Source organism: Pteropus alecto, unplaced genomic scaffold (genome assembly GCF_000325575.1).
Source record: "Pteropus alecto unplaced genomic scaffold, ASM32557v1 scaffold177, whole genome shotgun sequence".
NCBI classification, from domain to species: Eukaryota; Metazoa; Chordata; class Mammalia; order Chiroptera; family Pteropodidae; genus Pteropus; species Pteropus alecto.
The window spans coordinates 131,334-159,311 of record NW_006442207.1 but is presented as its reverse complement, the minus strand read 5'-3'; the positions used below and the strand labels follow the sequence as shown (position 1 = coordinate 159,311).

The following is a 27,978-nucleotide window of genomic DNA, read 5'->3' as shown; positions in this document are numbered from 1 at the left end:
TTTCTCTCCCTAATTATTTAGCTCTGCAAGAAGCATCATTTTGGAATTAACAAACCAGAGAAGATTATACCGTCTCCTGATGACTCAAAGTTCCTACTGAAGACCTTTACGCATATTAAATCCAACGTGTCGGCTCCTAATAAAAAGAAAGTAAGAGTTTAATCGATATGGGCTTGGACTTCCTTTTTAATGAGTCTTAAAGTTGAAGGGTGATTTTCCTACCACTAAACTCTTATTTGCAAATCATGCGTCGTATTCCAGCACTGTCTCTGCATGTCTTTGAGATTATTTTTCCTTCTTTCCTAGAAAGATGTGTACTCTCCACGTAATGCTTTACATTTAATTCCTGCAGTCATAGTAGATTCGTTTCTTACAGGTTAAGGAAAGTAAAGAAAAGGAGAAGCTGGAGAGGAGATTACTCGAGGAGCTGCTGAAGATGTTCATGGACTCAGAATCCTTTTACTATAGCTTGACCTATGACCTGACCAATTCTGTGCAGAGGCAAAGCGCTGCCGAGAGCGACCCCCGGCCCCTCTGGCAGAAGGTACCTCTCGCAGCTCAGAGCAGGGTTTGCCCTCCGGAACAATTCGTGGGCCCGTCTGGCTTTCCAGGGAACCGATCTTGTCTCTGAACTGTGTGTTCTCTGGCCTCTTCCAGGTGGATGACCGGTTTTTTTGGAATAAATATATGATGCAAGATCTTACTGCGATTGGTGTGAGTAGTTGTTTCTAAAATATCCGGAGGTAGTTATAGTTGTTAAGCAGATATTTTTAAATTGTATTAAAATAAACTTAAAATCTTACTATAATGTTTTCCCCTAGAGCAGTGATCCCTAACCTTTCTGGCACCAGGGACCGGTGCTCCTATGAGCATCTAATGCTTGATGACCTAAGGTGGAGCCAAGGAGGTGTTGCTAGTGCTGGGGAGCGGCTGCAGATACACTCGCTGGCCCGCTGCTTACCTCCTGCTGTGCGGCCTGCTTCCTGATAGGCCACGGACCAGTACTCGTCCATGGCCCGGGGTTTGGGAACCCCTCCCCTATAGAATAAGAATCGTTTAGCTAGGGAAAACCAAGGCACCAAGGTGTTGTTTTAAGGCAGTTCACAATTTCCCACTGCATAGCCAGAGGCCTGTCTCTTCTCTGTCTAGCAGGTTCCCATGGAATAGTAGTAATTTAAGGCTGGGAAGTAATGTCCACAGAGTTCCTGTAAAAGAGGTATCTTGTTTACTCACTGGAAATGTGGAAGCCCAGTTTTCCTTTAATGATACCAAGTTATTTAACTTTCCTGTTTCCTCCCCTGGGAATTGGAGTAGACAAAGCTCTAAGAATAGTCCAGCAATGCCAGTATTTGAATCCAGGAAGACTGGTTATGTGATGAGATTATCACATGAGATTTCTCTGGTTTGGTACTTACTTTCTTCATTTATTCTGTCCCATAGGTTGGAGAATTATGACTGTTCAAGGACAGTTAATTCGTTTATTCAGTCAATGAACAGATAATTCCAGAAGGCCTGCGATGTGCCAGTTAAACTGTTTTGGACACAGAGTAGGCAAATGACTGAATAGGGTCACATACTATCTTTTCTTATTAACCTTTCACAAATTTCAACCTTTTTTTCTTCTGTTTCTTCCACTTGCTGGTGGTTAGTGTAAGAGATTTTGACTAGCTAGTGGTGCCTGCCACTAGATATCTATCTTGCTTCTATCGGGAATGAGGCATAAAATGCTCTCACCTCTCTTTATGATGCTGAAACTGTAACCAAAACTCTGTGATGGGAATAAAAATAAGGGTGTCTATGATGAGCATTGGCCTCGTTTGCTGACATATTGAATTCTAATATGTTTTGCAGAGTTTTTGTCAGACACTTTGGATTGCTATTTAAAACCGATGACTTGCAATACAGGTGGCATTTGGCAACATACATTTCTTTGTTCCTATCAAGAGTTTTGCATTTATTACTAGAACAAAAATACAAATAACGGGAGTAGTGATAAGAATAATGCAGGTAGATCCTTCCCTTTTTTTAAATCTAACCACCTTCCTAAGATCCTATCTGCAGGCTCCATAACACAAGACAAAACTGTGAGATAGGACTTGGAATACATGGTTATGGTAGAAGAGGTGGAGTTGAAGTTGATGCTGAGAGTCAGGCTCGATAGAGGTGTGGAGATGAGAGAGACAGGGACTAGAACAGCTCTCCAGAGCGCTGTTTACTCTTCAGTTGAGAGACCTGAGTATTCTCAGTGTGAAAGACGCAGAAATCTCTAACTGTAATTAATCCTCTCCTAATTACGTTAGATGACTTTTTAAAATAAGATATTTGTGGAAAGGAATTTTGGGGGGTTCACTTACTACTTGGACTTCAACTTGGCGAAGCAAGTTTTTTTTTTTTTTAAACTAGAAAACAGAGTAGACCTCTGTGTTTCCTAATAAAGTGATCAGAGTTGGTTGTATTTTATTAAAGGATTAATACAACTGGGAATTGAAAATCAGTTTTTAAGCTGTATTTTTTTTCCATACCAACAGGTATAATCATAATTGCTACAATTTGTGAAATAGTTACCATAAGGCAGGCACTATGCCAAATACTTTTACTCATTTAATCTTCACAACAACCTTACGGGGCAGTAGTTTTTTCTGAAAGCTGAACGTCCAGGCATTGTTCAGGTCCAGTGATTCACCTGGGTGAGGTAGTAAGTTGTGGAGCTTGAATCTGTACCCCAGCTGTGCTATGGCCCCTCTCAGGCAGCTCTTTCCTGAACGATTCTTATAAAGAAAAGGAAAGGCTCTCCACCCACACGCCCCTTCCTCCCTCCATTCCCCAGTGTTCTCCAATAAGCAGAAAACATGGTTAAAGAATGAAGGGTTTCTGCCTCTAGTCAACTGACGGATAGCTACCAGCTAATCTTTGGGTTTAAGAAAGTAGCGGTGTGTACAGAATTGAAGCAACATGATGTTCCTCTTATTTTCAGACACCAGATGTGGACTTCTGGATTATCCCCATTATTCAAGGTTTTGTGCAGATTGAAGAACTTGTGGTTAATTATAACGAATCATCTGACGATGAGAAAAGCAGCCCAGAGACCCCACCTCAGGAGTCCACCTGCGTAGATGATATTCACCCGCGATTTCTAGTGGCTCTCATTTCACGCCGCAGTAGGCACAGAGCAGGTGAGTAGGGGGCCGTAAGAGCGTGCAGATCAAGTCCAGGCGAGAGTGGAGACTCTGCAGAGGTGTTGAAATGCAGATGACAATAATGGATTTGGAAACATAGTTGGCTTCAAAGTGCTCAGTGACTCTGTGCGATTGAGGACCAATTACTGGAGAGAGGCGAATGGGGGAGAGTTAACAAGAGGAGGAAGGAAGGAGGTATATATATGGAGAAGAGAAGAAAGTCACTTGGGGTGTGCTTCTAAAATACCATTGTTCCCACTGACAGCCTATATCACCAAAATAAACCCTTCCTGAGTGCTTGCACCTTTGGGAAAACCCTTCTCCCTCCCTTCACAAGAGCTATCTTAGCTTCAACTTTGAAAGAAGCAATGATGTGTGCAATAATGATTTGGGGAAAGCTGATATAGTTCTGCCTGGCAGTTGCACGTTAGTTCCCCAGAGCAATCCTGAAAAACACAGATTTGGTTAAGAAGTATAATCTAGTCAGACTAAATAATTGTTGTTAAGTGTTGTTGTTTTCTGTTTTAATTGTCTTTTAGGAATGCGCTATAAACGAAGGGGAGTGGATAAAAATGGAAATGTTGCAAATTACGTGGAGACTGAGCAGTTAGTTCATGTTCATAATCATACCTTGTCATTTATTCAGACACGAGGCTCCGTGCCTGTCTTTTGGAGCCAGGTTGGGTATCGCTATAATCCAAGACCTCGGCTGGACAAAAGTAAGCACGTCGGTTACGTGGTTGGTGGATGATGACTTCAGAGAGAATGTTTTTTAAAATATTAGCTAGTCTGTAGATTTGATTTGCTTTGCCTGATATGTCATTCAAAACAAAAGCCCATATAGTGAAATTTAATGGAAAGTGATATCATAAAACACAAGAGTAATAATGATTGTTGACAATTTAAGTAGTTTAACAATAAAAAATTCCCCAACAATAGAGAAAAAAATAGCTTGTTTCAGATTTTAAATTATTGTTTCTTTGAGGACTACTTTCCTGGATTTTTAATTTTGGAAAAGGGTAATTGTAGCCATTATTTGTAGAAGCAGGAAATAACAAGATGACATCTACAGATAAAATGTCTTTACTCAAATGTCTCACTTTGAAAGATTTGTTCTTGTTGTTTTAAATATCGAGGATTTAATTTCTTCCAGTATTTTAACTTTAGCATTGGTATAACTAAGTCACGTCAACCTAATTAGAATACTGAATGAGGTTGATTTTTAAAATTGTTTACAGAATATTTTTCAAAACTTAATTTATATTTCTGAGAATTCAGTAAAACTTCAGTTTTTAATATCCTTGTTTTAGAGGGGTTTTTATTTATTATAAACCATATGAAACCTTTTCTGACAAGTAGGCCAGCTATACAAATAATAAATGTTATAATTTCACAATTTGTGCTTTTAATATGTTTCGATTTAGTCTAATTGGGAAAAAGAAATCAGATCTTTGGCTTAGCATTTCATTTAAAAATACTGGTTATAGAAAATCTTAGTTACATTTGGCCTGTCAATAAACTATATAAAAGTAAGAGTAAAGATGGACTGGACACTAATTTCTGTCTTAAACATGGGAAGGAAAAATAGATTTTGTATCACTTCTTTGTAGGTGAAAAGGAAACTGTTGCCTATTTCTGTGCCCATTTCGAAGAACAACTGAAAATTTACAAAAAACAGGTGGGCTTTGATCTGTAGTAGTAAAATGTTCCTTCATATATAGAAATGACTGTGTATCTGTTTCTTTAAATTTCATGAAAATAACAATGTCTACTTTTCATAATTAAGCGAAATGGCATTTGTCATGAAGTTAATGAATACACATAAGCTACAAGTATTGTTAATATTTTTGAAGAAATATAATTGCTAGTTACTTTAGACTGTTTTTAGGTAAGAGATTAGTTTACGGTCAGTTATTACAATCTAAGAAGTATCTAGATTAAGAAATGAAAGTTATCTCTCAGTACCAACCATATAGTTCCATTCTCCTAGAAATAACAATTTGTCTTTCAATAACATGTGTCTTTCAATATCTTTTTTCTCTGCCCACCTTTGTTATGTATTCCTACAGTCATGTAGGAATATGATCATATAAACCAAAATCAATTGAAAACTGTTAGGTGAGATACAGGTTCAATAAATGACCAGATTTCAGATAATGAGATTAATATAGTCAGTAACTTTCTTCTCTATTAGCAGTGGCCAGTCTGAATGTGTAATGCCATAGGATGAGTTTTTCTGACAGCAACAAAAATAAAATAGGAAGAAATAACCTAAAATCTAATAAACATACAAAAAAGATACTTGAGGTGGGTGCGTGGAAATTGCTGAAGAGCACAAATAAAATCTGAATAAATGGAGAGAAAAATACCATGTTCCTGGAAGGAAAGACTCAATCTTGAATAGATTGCAGTTTTTCCAAAATTAATATGTAAATTCTGTGCAATCCCAAAGAAAATCCCAGCAGGGAAATAAAAAACAAACTCTTAGATGGAAAAAAACTATAAGGTTGGATAATAAGAGATAAAGGCAGGTACGTGGGGAAGTGAGAACTCTCACACATGACTGGAGGGATCATAGTTGGCACAGCCATTTTGAGTGGTATCAGTCAAAATAAAATATGTTTATACTGTTAACCCATTAATTTTGCTTTTTGATATCTATCCTATATACCATGTACAAAAATCAGTTCAAGATGGATATAGATCTAAATATGTAAACAAAAACCTTTTAGAGGAAAATATAGAACATCTCTTTGACCTCGGGTCTTAAACAGGACTTCAGAAGCACTAACCATAATGAAAAAAATGACAAAATTGACTTATTAAATTTTTTATTTTAAAATTTTATCATTTACTATTTATTAAAACTTTATCACAAATATTGAAATACTATTACAGATGTTTTAAATATGATTTATTAAAGCTATTAAAATGAAATAGGCCTTTAAAATCACCAAATATAATGAAAAATTGATACATGTGACTTTACTAAAATAACTTGATTATTAAAAGGCATTGCATCATTAAGGGAATGGAAAGGCAGTTCTCAAAGTGCAAGATATATATGACAAAGGACTCACATCTAGAGTATATTAAAAACTCCTATAAATCCATAAAAAAGATGTACAACCCCAAAAAAAACTGGACAAAAGACTTGAGCGGACTACATAAAACAGAAAATCCAAAAGGCCGATAAACATACGAAAAAGTGCTCCACTTCATTAATCATCAGGACAATGCAGCTAAAACCACCACATACACACTAGAATGGCTAAAAGGAAACAGATGAGAAGTATCAAGTTTTGTCAAGCTTGTGGAACAACTGGAATCTAACGTAAAGCTTTTTAAATCTCCCTGAGAGAAATGTGTTCAGTCGGAGAGACATGTATAAGAGCATTCGCTGCAGATCCTGATCGGGGTCTCAGCAGGAGGTCAGTGGGCAAATAAGCATGGCACATCTAAAATGTCAAACACAGGGCTTAAAAGTGATAAGGCAGATCTGTGTGTGCTAACACGGAAGAATCTTAAAGTCGCATCACGGAGCAAGAAGAGAAAACTAATAGCATATGGTATATTACCTCTTAAAACCCACAAAACAGAATCATGTCATTTATATATGTGGAATTCTCTTCCATATATATGTATGTTCTCACACACACCTGGCAATCATTTATATAGGAGTGCATTTATGTGGACTGAAAGGGTACACGTCAGACTGTTAACAGGAGTTACCTCCAGGAGGGCCCGTGAGACTGGGTTGTGGTCGGAAGGATTTGACCTTTATCACATTTTAGTTTTTACAATGTGAATATATTCATATATTAGCAATATGTGTAATTATAAATAGCATTACAAGGAATAAATCACAATTTAAATGTAACATAATCATCGTAAAGATTGAAGCAATACTGTGTATAAAGGAAGCAGAAGAAATAACTTCCTCACCACCCTCCTCCCTGCTCCCTGTTGACTTTCAAGACCCGTTTGTAGACATCAATTTTATGGGCGTATATTTTGAGCAGACTTCCTCTTTTCTAACGGCACACAACAATGTCGGCTTATCCTCCTTCCTCCCCTGGGTAATTGCTCCCCGGGAGGTGGGCCCACGGTTGGTCTGACTCAGTCATGGTGGCACCACCGTTGCCATTGCCAGTTGTTTTAGGCGTGGGCCTGTGTATATTCATTGGCAGTTGGGCCTGTGAGGTCCGGTGGGAAGGGAAGTCCGCTGGGAGGCTTCTGGGAAAGATTTCCTGCTCTAATAAAAAGAGATGCAGGAACCAGCAGTCCTCCTGTGGTTGCTGTGTCTGGATTTGATGCGGTACTGCTGTAGTTAAGTCAAGACCATAAGCGAACCAGCCTGAGGGTTGACCAGTGTGCTGAGGATGGCGGAGCAAAAAGATGGAAAAGAACTGGTATTGGTCACCACTGAATTAAGCAATTCTGGAGCCAGGCAACCACCAGACTTTGTTCTGAGATCTGAGTCAGTGATTTGTCCTTTGCAGCAAAACACATCTTGATACATGCATAGATACACATTCAAAATTTAAATCAAAAGAGGGCTATATGTCATACACTGGTCTACAGCTGTTTTCATTTACTATCTCATGGCTGTTATTTAACCATTTCTTCCTTGTCAGACCTTTAAGGTGTAGTGTTTGCTATTATAAAAATTCTCCAGAAATCATCTTTTATATGTTCTGTATGCTTTATAGAATAAATTTCTAGAAGTGAGATGGCTGGATCAGAAGGTGTGTATTCAAAGTTGATACCTACCACTCTGTTGCTCCCCAAAGCCTCAAGCCAGTTTACCTTCTCAGCAGCAACGGAAGCCAGTGCCTGGTTCCCGTGTATTCACTGATGCTTCTATATTTAGTATTCAGTTTTTGCCTTGTATAGGTGAAAACTAGTTTGCTGTTCTAAAATTTGCAGTTCTTTGATTATTAACAAAATTGTAGTCTCATGTTTGTCGGCTATCTATGTTTTCTCTTGTGAATATCCTCTGTATCCTTTACCCATTTTTTTCTTACTAAATTTATGTGGTTCATTTTTATATTGCAGATATATTGCCCTAGGTAGTCCTTTTCTTTGTTGTCATTACAATTGCTTGTAATTGTAATAGCGTTACAATTACATTTGGTTCACAGAGGTTTTAAATTTTTACATTGTCAAATCTATCCATCTTTTTATGCCCTCTGTTTTTTATGTTATGCTTAGAAAGTCATGTCCTATCTTACAATTATGGGAACATCATCCCAGATTCTGTTCTAGCTTTTTTATAACTTGAAAGAAAATATTTAAGTCAATGCATCTAGAATTTATTTTGTGCGTAATAAGATAGAAGGAGCTAATGTGTTTTTTCCCTCCCTATGTAGAATTATCCCAATACCATTTGTAGAGTAGTCCATATTTCTCCCAGAATATTATCAAATCTTGGGTTTCTCAATGTACCTAGGTCTATCTGTAGGCCACCTGTCCTGTTCTATTGAATCATCTATTTCTCCACTAGCACCACGGTTTTAATTGTTATAGATTTAAGAGTACATTTTGCTCTCTAATGGCACAAGTCCTCTTTTATTATTAAGAGCTTTCAAAAATTTTTTGACATATTTACTCTTCTAGATGAACTTTAGAATTAAGTTTTCAAGTCCATAGAAAGATCCTGATTGATTTTTGACTGAGATTGTTGAGTATATACATTAATCTGGGGAGACCTGACATCCTTACAATATTGTATCTTGCTGTCTACACCATGGTACCTCTCCATTTATTCAGGTTTTCTTATATGTATCTCAGCAAAGTTATAAAGTGTCTAGTGTGTAGGTTTTGTATATTTCTTTTAAAAGTATTTGAGATATTTTAAATATTTGCTATTATAAAGGACCATGTTTTCATTATATATTCTAGTTGGCTGTTGCAAATATATAATGTAGAGAAAAACAATGCCAGTGACTTAAGCAATTCTTATAAACCTAAATGTAACAAATGAAAATCTAATTTTATGGGAAAAAAATTGATGCTTGAGTGGATTCATTTCTAAGCATGGTTATAAAATATTTTGAAAACATAATTCCAAACAAATCACATTATGATTCTAACATCTGATTAAACTGGATTTTTTTTTTCTTTATTCTAACAGGTTATTATTAACTTGGTAGACCAGGCAGGAAGAGAGAAAATTATTGGCGACGCTTACCTGAAGCAGGTGTTGCTCTTTAACAACTCACACCTCACTTACGTGTCGTTTGACTTCCATGAGCACTGGTAAGGTGGCTGCCTGAGATGAGTGTTTGTGTTAGATGCAGTATCATTTGTTTACTTAGTTTTAATCTTCATATGGGTTTTATTTTGGCTAAAAATTTAAGTTAATTGTTCCTGAAATATTTCTAGTCTCTCTAGAGGTTCCAAAATGACTTAGAGACTTAAGAGTTCCATTTTTCCTTTTATCATTCAGTCAAAAAACTTCTGGAGCTTTTCTTTTCTGCTTGAGTCTGAGCCTGGCAGAAGGAATAGAGTTCCCTTCCTGAAAGATCACCCTTCAAGCTTGTTTTCATACTCCGTTAGTAATACTTCTTTCCTTATGGATAAACATCACTAGAATTTGCTCTGGAAAACATTTTGATGGTAACTTTAACTTGTGTATATTCTGGAAGCAAGGTTCTTTGTCATAGTCCTGGCTCTACCCACATTCACCTAGATGTTGAAAATTTGATGGGGAGAGAAGCTTTTGATACCTTTGATATGTTTCAGTGTGTTCTTGAGTATATTATCTTCCGCAATGCAGATTAGCTGTAAACATTTATACAATTGCCTACATAAGTTACAATAGTGTTAACCTCATGTACTTAGAGTAATAATTTTCTTTCATTTTTCCAAGCTACCTTAAATATCGTATCTTAAGTTTAAAAAAAAAAAAAACTTATTAAAGATTTTTCTTTTCTTTCTTTTTTTTTGGCACATATTTTAGCCGAGGAATGAAGTTTGAGAATGTTCAAACACTAACAGATGCCATTTATGACATTATTCTTGACATGAAGTGGTGTTGGTAGGTATTTCTTATTTCATAAGAAGTCAGTTTGGCAAACTCTTGGTCCGTGAAATTACATGTATTTGTGTGGTGCTGCTAAGCATTAAAATAATAGCAGTGTTAGCTTTGAATAGGGAAAAGGTGCCAGATGGTCAGGCAACACTGAATGAAATGCTCTATGATGATTATTTAATTCCTTCTAATGCTTCATGGCCTACATATCCTCTCTGTCTTTCTCATCATCCCTAACATGGGAAGGAAGGCTTAGGGGTGGTTGGTCTCAGTTTCCAGGCATTTCACAATGATCAGAGAAGGACGATGATTCTCAGACTGCAGGAGGGTGATGTAGGAAGAAGAAATTGGTGTAAAAGGACAGGAAAGGATGAGAATTAAGAGTAGAAATGATTTCTCTTAGGAAAACTTAGTTCCGACTGCTAGATTTTTAAAGCCTTTCTTCGTGCCATTTTAGATACAAAACAAATCATGGGAAAGTGCTTATTTGTGTGGAACTTTTTAAATAATTTTTTTTTCAGTCTCTTGAGAACATTGTAGGCTGACGTTTAAAACTTAACGCTTTGCTTTGGGAGAATAGAACCTTTCATGTGAAGCTAGATTCTCTGATTCTTCCAGGCATCATAGCTCATTCGTTCTGTTCCTGTCACCCCAACTTGGCATGAGTGGGTTGAATTCATCCTTCTACCACAGTGTTCTGAGCATGGCTGAAGCATTAAAAACTTAATTATGTTTAGCATTTCATAGAGCAAAATGAATGGAAAGCATTTGACTGAATCTAAAGACCTGCAGTCTGATTTTTCATTGTGGTTTATCCAACCAGAGTAGCGGTCCACGCTTTAAATTATTCAGTAAATAGGCAATTAAAAGATAAATAAATAAAAGGACCAGAGGAGACTTTGAATTAGACTTTCAGATCATGGGCAGCCAGAGAAGTCAGATGAGCAAGGCGTGCTTCCCGGCTCGCCACTGGGTGGTAAAGTGAATTAGTCCATCCAGGCTCGTTTAGATGCATTTCTACTTGGAATGAGAAAGAGACAGGATGGTGTTTTAAAGTGCCTCTGGTTTTAAATGTGCAGAAAAGCTTACTTTAGGGATCTGTCAGCTCTGCCTAGTAGTTGGGTGACTTTGGGCAAGTCGCTTTTCGGCACCTCAGTTGTGTTTTTCTTTTCAGTCTGGGGACGATATTATTTTCTTTGTAAAGTTATTGTGTACATTAGCAGCAGCATCTACAAAGGACTCAGTCACACCTGCCACAGAATAATATTCCAAGCAAATTAATAACCAACATCGCCATTCTTATTGTTTTAAAGAATTATGGTTTTTTGAAAAATGTTTCAAAGTATTTCATATTGTAAAACTATCCCGTACTGTTTTTAAAGGGTTGATCAAGCTGGGGTGATATGTAAACAAGAAGGGATTTTCCGAGTTAATTGCATGGACTGCTTGGATCGCACCAACGTGGTCCAAGCTGCCATCGCTCGAGCGGTCATGGAACAGCAGGTAACTCGGCGTCCGTCGCATCGCAAATATTCATGTTTAATTGTTTTCTTGTGTAAACAAATAACTGAAATCTTTTTTCTATAGAACTTTTATAGCGTGCAAACATCCTTGTCGCATGAAAGCTGGACAGCACAACCTCCACTTGAAATAAATCGAATCAAGTGGCATTTTCTTGAGTACTCATGTCAAAAATGTGAGGCCCAACATTTTCAAATTTATTGGGTGGCACTATATGGTTATTTACCTTTTTTCTCTCGTTTCTAAACCTTCCCTTCGGTATTTGGAGCCAGGAGGCTGCACGTTGCATTTCTGCTCGGCCAGCTGGCTCCATGTCAGGCTCTGCCAATAGCAGGCACCAAAGGAGACCGTGAGGCTGGAGGAGGAAAAAGGGACAGGCTTCGCCTGTGTTATGTGCCTGTCAGCAGCGCCATCTCTGGGGCTGTCATTTGCTTTGGCACCGCAGAACCAGCCTCTTGCCTTTATATTCCAGTTGGTGGCAACTGCTTCCTGCAGTCATTGTATCTATTCCTCAGTGACCCCTTTTAGACCTCGCAGCCCTCCACCACCTGAGTAACGAATTCCCAAGGTGGACGCTCCTAGCCCAGTTTCTAGGTATTTTGGATGGAACCTAGTGACTGTCCTTTGAGGACGTGAGTCTGTTCTTTCTAGCGTTGCTGGAGCAGCCAGGCCTTTGCATCTAAGCCCTGGCCCCACCACGTGGTAGGTGTTGATCATGTGCAAAGAGTGCAGCCTCACCAAACTCCTCTCTCATCTTTAGATGGAGGTACGAAGAGTATTGATGGCATAGGGTTATTAGGAGTAAATGAGGTAATTATTTTAAAAAGCTCTCGGAACCCTAGCCCTAGCACAAAGTTAATGGTTATTGGGCAATTATTGCTCTGCTTCTATTAATATTTCTGTTGCAGTGTGCTGCTTTGATAGTTTCACTTCATAGGCAAATTTCAAACAAAGACAAAATATGAGCCTAGACATTGAAAATTACACCAAAACAGGGTAAATATTCCATTCTGCTCTTTCACCTGTAGCAATCCATAAAATTACCTCTCAGGGGGTACTTTATTTTGTAAAAGTTTGAAAATAGCATTTCTTTAAGGGTTCTGAATTCCATGTTAACATAATTCTTTTTTTCTGCAGCATACATTTTACGCTGTGGTTTTCTGGCTTATATGTAATTAATCCACCACTGTGTTAATTTCAGCTGAAAAAATTAGGTGTGATGCCCCCTGAGCAGCCACTACCAGTGAAGTGCAATCGGATCTATCAGATAATGTGGGCCAACAACGGGGACTCCATTAGCAGGCAGTACGCTGGAACAGCTGCTCTGAAGGTGAGTACCTGCAGCAGCCATTTGCGGGTCATTCTGTGGGACCCTGAACGTGGTTTAAAACCATCTTTGTCTTTGAGAGAAAGGTATGTGGGCAACAGGTGATAGGTTTGTGTAGTCGATTCCTTTTGGGAGTGTTTGGCTAAGGCAGGGGTCACACATTCATACTTCTGCTGGGGCCCAGTCATGTCACTCCATCAGGCCACGCACCAGGTTAAAGGGAGGAGTGGGGCTGTGTGGACCTAAGGAAGAGCACTCGTTGTCCCAGGAGGGCACTGTTCCTCTGCTTCCTTACGGGGATGAAGGCGCAGCGATGCTAAGTCTTCCCCGTTTTCAAGGGAGTTTGGAAATCTGGAATTTTATGTGAAATAATTGGTTTTTAAAATGTTATTGAGACAAAATAAACATGTCTGATGATGCGATTTGGTCCCTATTGTGATAATTTGCTTCCTCTAAATTTGAATCCCAGTGCTGTCTCTTACTAGCTCTGTGACTTAAGGCAAGTCATTTAACCTTTCTCTTAACAGCAGCAGAATACACGTTTTTCAGAAGCGCACACAGAACCCTTTCTAGTATGGATCATGTGTTAGGCCACAAAAGAAATCTCAACAAGTTCAAGAAGATAGAAATTATATCAGGTATTTTTTTGACCCATGGTGTTATGAAATTAGAAATCAGTAACAGGAGGAAAATTGGAAAATTCACAAATATGCGAAATTAAACGACACTCCTGAACAGTTAATGAGTCAAAGAAGAAATAAAAAATATCTTGAAACAAATGAAAATGGAAACACAACATACCAAAACTTATAGAATGCAGCAAAAGCAGTCCTAAGAGGAAAATTTATAGCTATAAATGCCTGTATAGCGGAAAAAACTCAACCTAACATTACACCTCAAAGAACCAGAGAAAGAAGAAGAAAGTTAGCCCAAAGTTAGCAGAAGGAAGGAAATAATAAAGATTAGAGTAGAAATATATGAAATAGAGAATAGGAAAACAAAAGATCAGCAAAACTGAGTTGATTTTTTGAAGAGATAAACAAAATTGACAAACTTTTAGCTAGACTAACCAAGAGAAAAAGAGAGGACTCAAATTTATAAATGAAGTAGACAACTGATACCACAGAAATGCATAGGATCATAAAAGACTATTCTGAACAATTATAAGCCAAAAAATTGGACATTTAGAAGGAATGGATAAATTCCTAGAAATATAACCTACCAGGAATGAATCATGAAGAAATAGAAAACCGAGCAGACCAGGGAGTAAGGAGTTGATCGGTGGTTACCAGGGGTTGGGGAGAATGGGGAGATGTTGGTCAAAAGGTACCAACTTTCAGTTATAAGGTGAATAAGTTCTAGGGATCTAATGTACAGCATGGCGATTGCATTTAAGAATACTATATTGTATACTTGAAATTTGCTGAGAATAGATCCTAAACATTTTCACCACACACACACAAAAGAGAATTACGTGAGGTGATAGATGTGTTAACTAAACTTAATATAATCATTCACTACACATGCGTGCGTGCGCACACATACCACGTGGTCACATGGTATATCTTAAACTTACATGATGCTGTTTGTCGATTATATCTCAATAAATCTGGAAAAATATTTTTTTTCCTTTGATAAGAATCTTCTTTGGACTCGGCATTTATGTCTTTCTCTTTTGTAATAGATTCTTCTTTAATATTTCCTGTGATTGACTTAACTGTCAGTATGTTCTTTCTAAATTGTCAGTTTTAGGCCTGTTTCTGAGATTGTCTTGGATAGAAGGAGTAAGGGTTGAGATGGAGAAAAAACAGACTATGTTTTCCTTGCCTTAAGTTTCAGTCACTGCCTCTCTAGGGACTTGCTCTGACACCTTTGTTGTGAAAAGCAAGAGAAACAGTTGGCTCGTTCCACAGGGATTGTAATGTGCAGTAAGGTATGGGAACCCTTGCTCTCTGTATATACACATATCCACATACAAAGGTCAGGTCTCATTGTAATAAACTCTAGGGAGCTGTCCACATTTTCTCATATGAGAAATCTGTGGTTTTTGAATATCATACCAGTTTGAGGCTTGAAAATCTTTGTTTGCTTTGTTGTTGGTTATATAATAAGTTTTAACCTGTAAATTCTCAAAATTCTGTAGATTGCCAAGAAGGGCTTTACCTTAAAGCACCATCTAACTGTGAAGACTTGTTGCTACGAATATCATGTTTAATTATTTGACATGCTTGGGTCAGAGTCAAATACTAGTAGATAACTAGTAGATATTTTAAGTACTTTATTTAAGAATTATAAAAGCGTAAAGAAAAGTCTGGTTTTGAATTGAAAGCCCACATTGACTTTGGGAACATTCTTGTGTTTGAATAAATTGTCAAAATAGCTTTTTTAAAATTTTTTGACAGGGTGACTTTACAAGGACAGGAGAGAGGAAGTTAGCAGGAGTTATGAAAGATGGTGTTAACTCGGCAAATAGGTATTACCTGAATCGATTTAAGGATGCTTATAGGCAAGCTGTTATAGGTAAGGAACATAAATGCTTTTCTTTAAGATTTGTTGTTGTTCCTTCTGTGACTAATGTTTATAGAAACTGACTTTATTAACATAGTTATACTTGTGTTTCAGTTTTGAGCATCTTACCCAATCAGTCGAATTCAAATTTTTAGAAGATTAGAATTTGACAATTTTTTAAGGCTGGAGCAACAAAAGAAACCACTCATTTCCATATGTATTTGTCAGTTTGCCATTCATGTAACAGAAGGCAGGGTTGAGGCTCCTGGAGTATGGATTAAGGTACCCTAAAAGCTCATCAGCTGAAAAGCCCACATTCTATTTGTTTTTCCATTACTGAAGGCTTTGAGATGTAACAAGATGATTTTCTTTCTCTCCATGTTATTTATTGTGTGTTCTTGCTGTGGACAGATACACCATCCTTTCCATAAGCATGATTTAAGAGGATATTAGGGTATCAGATTTAGAGATTATCCTAACCAGTTCTTAATCATTTTTTAGAAGAGGAAATGGAAGGTAGATTACCCAGTGGGACACATGCTTAGGCATGTTTTAAATTTAATTTTCACTAAAATGTTACTTTATAGGATTAAAATAAATGTAGAGTGTTCTGGATTAGAACCAAGTGTAATAGCTTGTCCTTTGATCACTAAGAATATTTTTTAAATCCTATTTTTTAACCTGATTATTTATTACACATGAAATAGTAGGGCCTAGACATAGGCCAGTTAGGATTTTGAGAAGTCTAGTATAAAAAGGTTTGGTTCATTCGCCATAGATAGGTCGTGTGTTGACTGGAAAATTGGGTTTTAGCAGTTTATTTAAGGAAAAATAGATAACTTCTGCTGGTATAGTGACTCAGATATGTCCTGGAGGAGTCAGGCTTTGTCCTTCTCTCAGTTCGACCATCCATAGCATCAGCTTCATCTTAATCCTTAAGCTGGATCTCTTCAAGGTTGAGAGGGAGAGAGGCCAGTAGCAGTCTGGGATCATTGCTTCCCCTTGTGGGGCAGGTGTCTCTCCAAAGCTGCCTCCAGTCTCATTGTCCCAAATAACTATAGGGAATGCGGTTATAATGACTCATTAAAGCTTGAGCAACATGCCACACTAGGAAGAAGTTAGCTTGTCTATTTGGATCCTTTACCTATTTTAAATGGGCTTATTTGTCTTTTTATTGAGTTGTAGGAATATTTTATAATCAGACGATTTGTAAATATTCTCTTCCATTTTGTGGATTGTCTTCACTTTCATGATATTGCCCTTAGAAATATGAAAGTTTTTAATTTTGATGATGTCCAGTTTGTCTTTTTTTTCTTTTGTAGCTTGTGATTTTAGTGTCCTATCTTAAAAACAAACTAACAAAACATGTCTAATCCAGGGTCCCAAAGATTTATGCCTATATTTTCCTATAAGAGTTTTATGGTTTTACATCTACATTGTTTTTAAAAAACCTATTAATTAGTAAACCAAGATGATGATAGATATTAACACTTTCTACTCTAGATTTGATGCAAGGAATTCCAGTGACAGAAGATCTTTATTCCATATTTAACAAGGAGAAAGAACATGAAGCTTTGCATAAGGAAAATCAAAGAAGTCACCAGGAACTAATTAGCCAGCTCTTACAAAGTTACATGAAGTTACTGCTGCCTGATAATGAAAAGTTCCATGGGGGCTGGGCCCTTATTGACTGTGACCCCAGGTGAGTTGGAGTAGTATTGTGGTAACTAACGTGCTTAAATTTCTGATGTTAAGTTTTCCTAATTAATGCTAGCAGTTGTCTATAAAGCTGTGGGCACGGATACATGGTTCATGGCAGTTTTCACATCCATGGCTGGTACCAAGGCAAGCTGACTCGCCTTGGGGGTATAATTAAGGGGGCACTAAAAATCTCAGTAATGAAGAGAAATATTTTAATGCAATATTTTATATAAAAAACAAATTGTAAAACTATGGCTTGCAGCTGGCTGCATGAGTTTTCCTCCCCCAGAATCTAGGTTTATTAACGCATATAACAGGGCAGCAAGGGGTACAGTGATGCTAGTTACCTTGGTTGTAAAGTGGTCCTGACCTTTCATAAAATAAACAGGCCCACTAATGCTTAACATTTTTTTAAACAAAACCATCCAATTATAATTTTCAATGTTATGAATTAAAAACATTTTAGAAAATTCTAGACCATGCTCTGAGAATAAAAGGCTATTTAGATTTTGTCTTATTTTACATTTCATGTATTTTTAATAAAAGGGGCATAAAACAAGCTTGAAAGAACAATTGAATGCATATATTAAAATGAATTTTAAAAAATCTTGACTGTAAGCTCATAGGGAAACCTTCCATGACTTTATTTTCATGGATTATTTTGTTTTGGTAGTCAATACTGTATGTGTGGATGCAATTTGCAGACTTTTAAAATAAGAGACGAGGTTTTTCTCACACAGTTTAGCAGAAAATTTCTGTGCTTTTATAATCCATTTGGTAAAAATTTTTTGATTCACGTACTTTAGTTTTTTTAACGGCAGTCCAACCTAATGCAGCACCAAAAAAAAAAAAAAAATAGTACTTTAATTCCCATTCAGAAATAGCTGCAGCTATCATGCCTTATTTTCAACTTCAATTTTTTAAAGCTGTCACGATTGTCAGTATCATCTTTAGATCAAGTATTTTTATTGCTCCTTTGGAGATAATTGAAAAAAAGACCAAAAAGGTTTATTTCTAAAGCTGAGCACCATTTTGTAAGGTCACAGTACATCTGATTTGATTTGATTTCCAGTCTTGTAATTCTTATGTAAAGTTAGTAACCTGGGTTAGGAGTATAAAAAAATGTAAAGTGTATTTAGCTATGCTATTAAAGTTTGCAACAAAATTTGGGTATGCTTGCTAAGAGTCAGTAGAAGTCTCTTGCATTTAAATCCTTTGCACATTTTAAAAATTGGGTCGTGTCTATTTATTGAGTTGGGCCATGTGTTTTTTTTAAGTACTGTTTTACAGGGACCAGGGCTGGGATTAGGGGAAGCAAGTGAGATGGGGTTGTAAAAGTGCAGGGTCAGATCCTGTCTTTATTTAAAATCTTGGTTTATTCATCATGGTATTTTTGCATTAATTTTGAATTTTAAAAATATTGCACTAAAAATGATCTTGATGGCTTTTTTTTTTTCATACCTCCTTAAACATTGCGCCAGAGACCAGTGCCTCACTCGCCTCACTGCATTTCCGACCTGTTTAAATATCTGTCAGAAAAAGTTATGGCAAGCAGTTTACAAATAGCCCTGTACTGGGCAGCGGGAATGGGCAGCCGTGGCTTTTCTTAACCTCCCCGCACCGCAGCTGGAGCTGTCCAGCACAGCCCGGCGCCGGTTGCTTGGTTCCCGCTCTCCTTTGAGCATCTCCTTGGAGCATACCCAGTGCCCAATCCCGGCCCCGGGCGTTTTTCTGTTTATTCCCCGTATACAACCTGTGGCGCCGTACAGATCAGACCTGCGCCCTTCCCCTTCGGCTTCCTGCGCCCCCAGTTGCTGCAGGAGAAGCTCTGACTTGAATGACGGCGGATCAGAGCCTGGTGTTTGCCGCGGGCGGGAGGGTCTTAAATGTGCGGGGAGATCGGCGTGCTGTCCAAGTGCCCTTCATCGCCACGCAGCCCGCTCTTTATTCTGTCCAACGCTATTTAACTCGCTTTTTCTACACCGAGAGTAGATGATCACTTCTCTACTCGTTTTAGTGGAGTAGCGAAGCGACCACTTTCTTAGGCATGTGACAGTGCGGAGAACAGAGGCTTGGTCATGGTGCGGCAGGCCGCCTGCCAGGGCCCCCTGAGCAGTGGGGACAGCCCTTGATTTACTAAGGTGCCTGTGCACTCCTGCAGGACCGGGCGGGGGCCGTCTCGGCGCCCCTCCTTGCGGGGCTGCTGTTTGTACCTTCTCCGGGCGAGCTCGCTGCGCCGGGGCAGCCGCGCATGCGCAGTGGGCGCGGGCCGCGGCGGAAGTGGGCGGTCGGGAGCGAGACGCGTCCCTGGGCGTGACTTGGCGCGGCAGCGCTGCAGTTGCCGCAGTCACTGCAGTCGCTGCCGGCGTGAGGTCGGGTGCAGGTGGCTCTCACTGAGCTTTGACTGTCGTCGACGGACAGACGGACAGACGGACTGACGAGATGCCGCGCTCCCACAGGCCTCCGCCGACCGCCCAGCGGTCCGCCAGCGCCGCAGGCAGCGCCGCTGAGCCCAAGCCTGAAGGCGGCAGCCTGGCAACAACTTTCAAGATTTTTCTCCTTTTTGCAGGACTCATGGTTAAAGTTCCCGTGGGGTTATATTTTTCTTGCAAACTCCTCCTTTTCCAGAGTCTCCTGTTAATGTCCCCTGACGACAGTGGCTTTTACGCCACCATTGTCGCAGTGGTTGGGCTGCATGTCGTACTGTCGGTTTTTGTCTTCGTCGTGTGGAAGGAGGGCTTGCCCGATTGGCGGGAAAAAAACGAGTAGAACAGTTTTTCCTTTAGAGCTGCAAACGCAGGGGGTGGGGCGGACCTCAAGGGGTTTTATTTATTTTCTTGACCGTGGTTTTTTTTAAAAAGTGTCTTTTTTCGTTTGTTTAGGGGGGAGGGTGGTTGGGGAGGGAAATGAAGTATTTACTGCAGCTAAAACTTCAGTGAAAATGCGGGCGGGGGGAGGGCTGACATCTTTTTCGACTGCCTGTTACGTGCCAAGTGCTTTTCTTTAAGGACATAATGATTTTGACTGAGGATCGTGTCTGACCGATGTAAATATAAATGCCAAAACAGGAAACTAGGATCAAGTAACACTAATTAATAGGGTATTTTTCATATTAAAATGTGTTGCGATGTAAATTTTATGGCTTGGCCCCAGCAACAATTTCCAGAGTGCATGTAAGTATCAGCGCGCAAAACGAAATCACATTCTTACAGGGCTACTATGTATTCTGGGTGAAGCTGCCAGGATATTCGAATTTATGCTTTTTCCCATTGACAATTGGTATATTATCAGGTTCTGGCATCTTATTTATTGTATTTTGGGGTATATTTTAGGTGAGAATTGAGAATTTATTTTAGATTAAGACAGTTATGCTACAACAAGGTGCTGTTGATGTAAAGTACCTCAGTTTAAGATTTTGGTAAATTTTTCTCTGCGATACAGATTAAATAAACAATGACCTCATTTTTATGCACCTTCATCATATGTTTAATTTCCATCTACAAATGATTTTTTCCCCTACTGTTTATTTGTTTTTCAGTAGCATTCTGTTGTCTTGGCTAATAGGTACATAAGTCTAATGCAGATTAATTTCCACCTTTTGTTTGGAAAGGCTGTTATTAATATTACATGAATATTAGATTAAACGTTTTGAGTTCAGATTCTGCCCGTTACGTGGTTCGTAGATTCTATAAACTGACCATTTTCTTATTTGTAATCTTACAAAGATGTACATTTTACTCTATTTCCGGGTTTAGTGGTTCACCAACACTCAAGTTTCTAACCTTCATTTTGATATTTTAGAATGGCAAAACGGACTTACAGTAAGGAAATATTTGCTTGTTCTTTAAAAGCCAAGTAAATTAATCTGTAGTAAGAAAAATGCAAAGTAGCTTGGGCTTAGTTCCAGTTTTCCACATAAATGTTATATGTATGTCAAATTCTTTCAAAGGATGCATTCCACACAAGTGTGAAAATACTCTAAATGTGCAGTCATTTCAAAGGTTAGGTCACATGCGATAATCTAGACAATTTCTCCCTTCTCGATCTCACATTTTTCTTCCCAATTGCTTCCCCTTTACCATTATCCAATCCCCGTTCCCCATTTCCCCCTTCTCCTTGGCTGCCTCTCTGAGAAAACCTCTCTTGAGCTCCAGTCCTTCCACCTCCTCCCCCGCTTCCTAAACTGGATTCATTTTTCTTTTAAATTTCCAAAAGGGTAGATTGTATACATTTACAGAAGTAGGACTCACTGATTATTTGATTTTCTTTCTCCTCAATCTTTTATAATAAGTGGCTCCCCTGTAAAAATAAGCTTGGCAAAAATGTAGATGAAAATAAAAACATTTTATTGTCTGTCATGTTTAGCCTCATCGATGCTACTCACAGAGACGTGGATGTGCTGTTACTGCTTTCTAACTCCGCCTACTATGTAGCCTAGTAAGTTTCTTATTGATTTAAAGCTTTTAATTTTGTTTTTAAATGAGTAAATTTCCTTTTTAGAATCCATAACAAAAAAAATTAATCTGGTTTTGTTACTTATTTTAAGAAATGTACTGAATGAACCCCTTTACCTTCCCTTTACCTTATGGAAGGAACTGTCAGTATAAATTGCATTCTTTTAGCATTTAGTATTATTTCCTGTCTCTCTCCCAATTTTTCATGTACTCAACATATTTTTATTGTTAAGGACTGTTTGTCATTGTTTTTATTTCTATACCATAGTTAAATGTTTCCCCATCATTAGGCACTGAAATAATTCTCCATTTTTTTGCTGCTGTGAATGATACAGCTGCCTGTGCAGATAATTTTGCCTGTGCACATTTGCACTTCTCTTTGGTTACAAGGTTATTATTTTGGATACATCATTTGGTTACAGTGATGAATTATGTGACTTTTGTGGTTTATTGTCAGATTGATCTTCAGAAAGACTACCAATTAACAATGCCACAGGAAAAATACAAGTACTTCCTCACAGCCTTGTTGGATTCGAGTTTTTTTTTTTTCTAATATATATTTTTTGGTCTATGTGAACTGTCGTTTTTCAGTCATTGGCCCAGGTGCCAGTTGGTATTGATCACATAGATTTTTCCTTTTTGATTTGGCTATCAGATTCAACTGCTGTATTATTCAGTATATGTTTTTTTTGTTTTTTTTTGGGGGGGGTGGTGCCTGCCTTTTAGGTTAAATTTTTGGTTTGTTGGATTTTGTTTTGTGAAAGTTTATAAAAATGAAATTATTTTTCTTTGTAATTGATTTAGTTCAAGATCTATAAAGTGATTTTCCTCTAGCTATTGAACTATATATATGGAAGATTTTAATTGCATAGTAGTTGCTACTGTTCTCAGCTGACAAGCCAAATATGCCTTTGATTTTTCCTGCCTTTCTCTACATCTAGTTATGATGATGAAGTTGATAAGGTAAACCAGTATCAACGACTAAGCCTAGAAGACCTGGAAAAAATAGAAATAGGTAAGTTTTAACATACTAACCAAATCATAGAAAGCAAACACTTTTCTTCAAATTATTCATTCAGCTGGTATAACATTTTATTAGAACCAGAAAGAGATATTCCAAGAAGTCTATTTCTTAGGATTCTGTTCTATTATTTACAGATTAGTGAATGATATAGTCGAATAATAACAATATTTGTTTTATTACTTACCTTGTGAAGATTAACCCAGGCATTAAGAAAGTTTAAATATGAGATCGAAGAAGAGTATTTATAGTCTTATCAAACCAAATTGTCACAATAAGCTTTTGTGTGCTCTTGTTTAGATTATGAAGAGAAATATACTAAATACCTGATCAATGTGTTGGTCTTTTGAAGATAGAGGGAAAAAAGTATACATTATATAAAAGATTAACACGTATGCATTTGGGTCTTTAGGTCCTGAACCCACTCTTTTTGGTAAGCCAAAGTTCTCCTGCATGCGACTGCACTACAGGTACAAAGAAGCAAGTGGTTATTTCCACACCCTGAGAGCTGTAATGCGTAATCCAGAAGAGGATGGAAAAGGTAATGAAGAGATGAAATTACTGAGTGATAACTTTTTATCTGCTTACAAGCCCAAGTGGGATTGGGGGCAGTACATACCATTACCAACTGAATCTTCCAGAGAAATAGCTTTGTGATTTGAGACCTTGAAATAGCAACTTTGTTCCCAACAATGCAGGGAGATTATTCAAACTAATGATGTCGAACTAATGATGTCATTTGTGGCAAGGGAATCTATAATGGGAATTCAATGTGTGTGGCCATATGGATGCCAGGGCTTTTCCTGCCACATACACCTCTCGAGGATAGTACTCAGGGACCACACCTGTCTTGTTCACAGCTACTGCCTTGCCTCTAGCAATATTTGCACACACGAGTTAGAATAAACTTTTAATTCCAATTGATATGGTTCTTTTGCTCTCTTTATTTACTTTCCTGTTAAAATTGGTTTTAGAACACTCTGAATTAGTGGAGGGAATAATGAATAAGTAGCTGTTGTCTGTAAATTGTAGCAAGTAAATTTGTATTTAATTGTAAGGCCACAAATTTCATTTAGGTTCTGAGTTAGAACTGCTGTTTTTTTAGGATGTTTAGGGAGAAACTGACAATTAGTTATATTTGGGTTTCAGATACCCTTCAGTGCATTGCAGAGATGCTGCAGATCACCAAGCAAGCCATGGGATTAGATGTACCCATAATCGAGAAAAAACTTGAGAGGTAAGTACACTGATTTTCTCTCAAGAATAAAGACATTATCCAAAGCCTTACTTCTTTCAAAGAATTGCAAAGAGTTTGGGTGGGTAGGTGTGATCACATTGTAATGATGAGTTGGAATTTAGAGAGGGAAGTATCAAATTTCCGTGGATCAAAAAGTAAAACATTTTATTAAAATTATGGTCACAAGTGATATATTTTAAACCTATATACTCGAGAGGGCACGTTCAACCAAATAACTTTGTAGAGAACATAGACAGTTTTAAACACTAGATTTCTGAATTTGAGAAAAGAATGCCTGTAAATGTTATTTTGCATTTGAATTTGTGGATTTTCTGTCTAATGAGGTTTCGTGGGCCACATTCCACTAGCGAAGAGAGGGCTATTTGGTCATCTAGTGAAAAATTGTTCAGTCTTTTGTTGGTAGAATTCTTTCAGTAGGTCTTTAGCATAATTTTTATGAAGTAGTCTCAAGACCGGCTATCCCACATGACTCAAGTTGTACTGAGATGTGTGGTGAATAGCAGATTTTTTTTCTTATTTATAGCTAGCTATCATGAGGAATGCCAGAGGAGAAAACACTAAGTTATGTTAAATGTCTCAAACCTTTTAAAATAAATTCAGGTATCCCATAGAACACGTAAGGAAACAGAATCCTTCCTCCTACTCTACCTGAATTCACCCAAATTGGATATGTGTAGACAGCTTCAGTTAAGGTGCTGTGGATTCCCATTTACAGCCACTGTTGCCTTTGCTGGTGGTTTAGATTGTAGGTGTGGTGGACCTGTGCTGCCACACATGGTAGCCACTCACCACATGTGGACGTGGAGCCTTTGAAATGACACTAGTCTGAATTTTGGGCGTGGGGTTTTTGGAGTTTTAGGAAGAAATTCTCAGAATGCACAAAAACACAGGCTGAGGCCACCGTTGGGGGGGATTCCCTCCCTTCTTCCACTGTCTCCTCTCTGCACGTTTGGGAGAATACTGTTGAAGGAAATACGTAATAATGATCAACTCTGAAGACAAATGTTTGGTCCAAAAGCATCCAACATAATTAATCCACTTACCAGGAAGAGCTTCACTGAGTAGGATTAAGATGTTGCAGATATAGTAGTGGCTTCATTAGGTGGCTCTTCAGTGTACCTGGTGGCCTGCTTAAGGAAGATGAGGACAGAGCACATGAAGATGTCTGTGGCCTGCTTGCTGGACTTGGTGTAAAAGTCACACAGTCGGGCTACCTGTTCCCACCAGTACCTGGGAACAACTCATCAGTGTTTACCAAGGCTTCTGCTGCCCTTGTAAAACACTACAGTGTTTAAAAGACTTAGTCTGAAAAATGTCTCATCTTTTAATGTCAATTATATGCTGAAGTGACAATATTTCATATATACTGGGTTAAGTAAAATACTTTAAAAATTCATTTCACATTTTTAATGCGGCTGCTAGAAAATTTTAAATTACATCTGCAGCTCACATCTCTGTTGCACAATACTGTTCTTGTGTCAGCTCCAAGGGGTTCTGAGTTTATCAATCAGCAGTGTACTGTTTTCAAGAAATCAGGGCCAATTTAGATAAGAATTTTCACTTAAATAACTGGAACTGGTATGTTGAATTCTATGGGGAATTAACTTTGTTGTCTTCTAATTTGTAGGAAGAGCAGTAAACCGCATGAAGACATCATTGGCATCAGATCTCAAAATCAAGGCTCTCTGGCCCAGGGGAAAAATTTTTTAATGAGCAAATTTTCATCTCTAAATCAAAAAGTCAAACAGACCAAATCCAATGTAAATATCAGCAATCTACGAAAACTAGGAAACTTTACAAAACCTGAAATGAAAGTTAACTTTCTAAAACCAAACTTAAAAGTCAATCTTTGGAAATCAGACAGTAGTCTTGAAACCATGGAAAACACAAGTGTGATGGATAGTAAAGTCCAGGCAGAGTCTGACGGGGAAGCGTCCTCAGATAATGACTCGTACCGTTCTGATGAATTCCTTACAAATTCCAAGTCTGATGAAGACAGGCAGCTAGCTGATTCTTTAGAGAGCGTAGGGCCAGTAGACTATGTTCTTCCTAGTTGTGGTATTATTGCTTCAGCACCTCGATTAAGCAGTCGATCCCAATCTATTAGCAGCACTGATATCAGCATTCATGCTCCTTCGGAGAGTACTATCACTCGTGGAAGTGACCTTGGAAAAGGCTGTGAGTCTCCTTTGAAAAAAAGTCCTTCTGCTGACAACATACACATCTTGACTGGCTTTGCCAAGCCTGTGGATATTTACTGCCACAGATTTGTACAAGATGCACAAAACAAAACGACCAAGCTATCAGAAACCGGATCTGTTTCTCAGCAGGCTAGTGAGGAAGGAAATCAAATGAGCAATCAAGTTTCTAATGAAGAAACCCAATCTGAATCATTGGAACAGATACCTTCTAGACCATCTCAGTTAGATGTGTCTTCTGCAACAGGCCCACAGTTTTTGTCTGTTGAACCAGCCATATCTCAAAATACTCTCGGCTCTGGATCCAGTGTGCTTGAACTTGAGACAGGGCTTCATGTGACTCCTTCTCCTTCAGAGAGCAGCAGCAGAGCAGTCTCTCCCTTTGCAAAGATTCGAAGCTCCATGGTCCAGGTTGCTAGCATTACCCAAGCTGGGTTAACCCAGGGGATAAACTTTGCAGTGGCAAAGGTTCAGAAGAGCCCTGCCGAACCTGAAGTGGTCCATGAAGTCCAGCAAAACGAACTTAAAAGTATGTTTACGCAGTGCCAGACACGAATAATTCAGATTTAGTTTGTAGCCACAAGAATCCTGTGGCTTTTATTTAATCCAAAAAAAAAAAAAAAAAAAAGGTTTCACATATTAGGCTCTTTTAACCTGTATTGTCTTTGAATCTAGGTCACAGATTCTAATTGTTTATTGGGAAAGGTTTTAAACGGAGTGTGAACCTGAACAGATTTCCAGATTTGAGGGTCAGGACGACCGAAGTGCATCGTCCTAGCATGTGTGGACCTGAGTAGCTTGTACACTACAGAGCAGTTTGTCTCTCTGAAAGTAATTCAGGGATAGGTCACTTTGGGACGCGATAACCTGAAACTTTTTTGGAGGTGGGTGGGTGCATAAAGGATAGTCATGGATACATTTAGGGGATTAGCATTTTTTATAATTTGTTTTTGTCGGTCATTTGTGTATTACCTCTACAAGGTAAATATATTTAGTTTTTAGTGACTTTAGTGTTACTAGTATGGCGAAGCATTTGAATATTAAAAACCGTTATTTTAGTTTTAAAGATGGCTTCATCATTCCCTATGAAGGGTTGAGGGTTATTGGCAATACAGTCAAGAAATACATGCCCATTTGATCCTAATTTTCCCTCTATTCTACTTAAATTTTAAGTTTTCTACCACCCTATACACCCCAAAGTCTAGAAGTGTTAAGACTCGTCAGTCCTAAAAGCTGAGACATCAGATGTGAATACCAGCATCTATTAATCTTGCTGTTTTCAGGTAAGAATGTACATTTACTGGATATTGGTTATTCTTGAAAGAAGTCTTCAAATTTTAATTTCTCTTGGGGGCATTCCTTAACATCTTGTGTAGATTATTGCAACTATTGAAAACTTAGTCTGAAGCACAACTGTGCTAAAATTGGCTGTGTACTGTAACCCTGACCACATGGAACTGGGGCCTCTTCTATCAGCCCCGACACGTAATCCTAACGAGGAGCAGTTTGTCTGGTTTGTTCAGAGCCTTACTGTTGAGGTGATTCTCAGCTAAGCATTATGTCTGTTGTAACTTTGATGAGTATTTCCACTTTTGTTATTTATTAGTGATATCTTTTTCCTGTGTGTGTGAATTGTCAAATCTTGTGACTATTTAAAAATAAAATACTATTGTAATTTAAAGTGATAATGTATGAGAATTCCTTGAATAACATTTTAAAGATAACGGTTTGATTTTTGAATCAAATTAAATTAAATTTCTTTGGTAATTCATAAGTAA

The 27,978-nt window shown here is 38.1% G+C and overlaps 1 protein-coding gene across 2 annotated transcripts; it reads left to right on the top strand.

Annotated features, from left to right (window-relative positions):
• Positions 1 to 27,967, top strand: INPP5F (inositol polyphosphate-5-phosphatase F). Of its 2 annotated transcripts, XM_025039119.1 has the most exons (17): positions 1 to 150; positions 377 to 544; positions 658 to 714; positions 2,975 to 3,173; positions 3,716 to 3,895; positions 4,787 to 4,854; positions 9,313 to 9,437; positions 10,141 to 10,218; positions 11,595 to 11,715; positions 12,935 to 13,063; positions 15,463 to 15,580; positions 17,072 to 17,270; positions 21,635 to 21,706; positions 22,665 to 22,738; positions 23,157 to 23,285; positions 23,894 to 23,981; positions 25,630 to 27,967. In XM_025039119.1, exons 2-17 carry the CDS (start codon positions 437 to 439, stop codon positions 26,768 to 26,770), a joined length of 2,886 nt encoding a protein of 961 aa, XP_024894887.1. In that variant the 5' UTR covers positions 1 to 150; positions 377 to 436; the 3' UTR covers positions 26,771 to 27,967. The 2 variants fall into 2 exon arrangements, with proteins under 2 accessions (XP_024894887.1, XP_024894888.1); XM_025039120.1 differs by lacking the exons at positions 1 to 150; positions 377 to 544; positions 658 to 714; ... (7 more) ...; positions 15,463 to 15,580; positions 17,072 to 17,270 and adding an exon at positions 20,223 to 20,442.
• Positions 27,968 to 27,978: the final 11 nt, after the last annotated feature.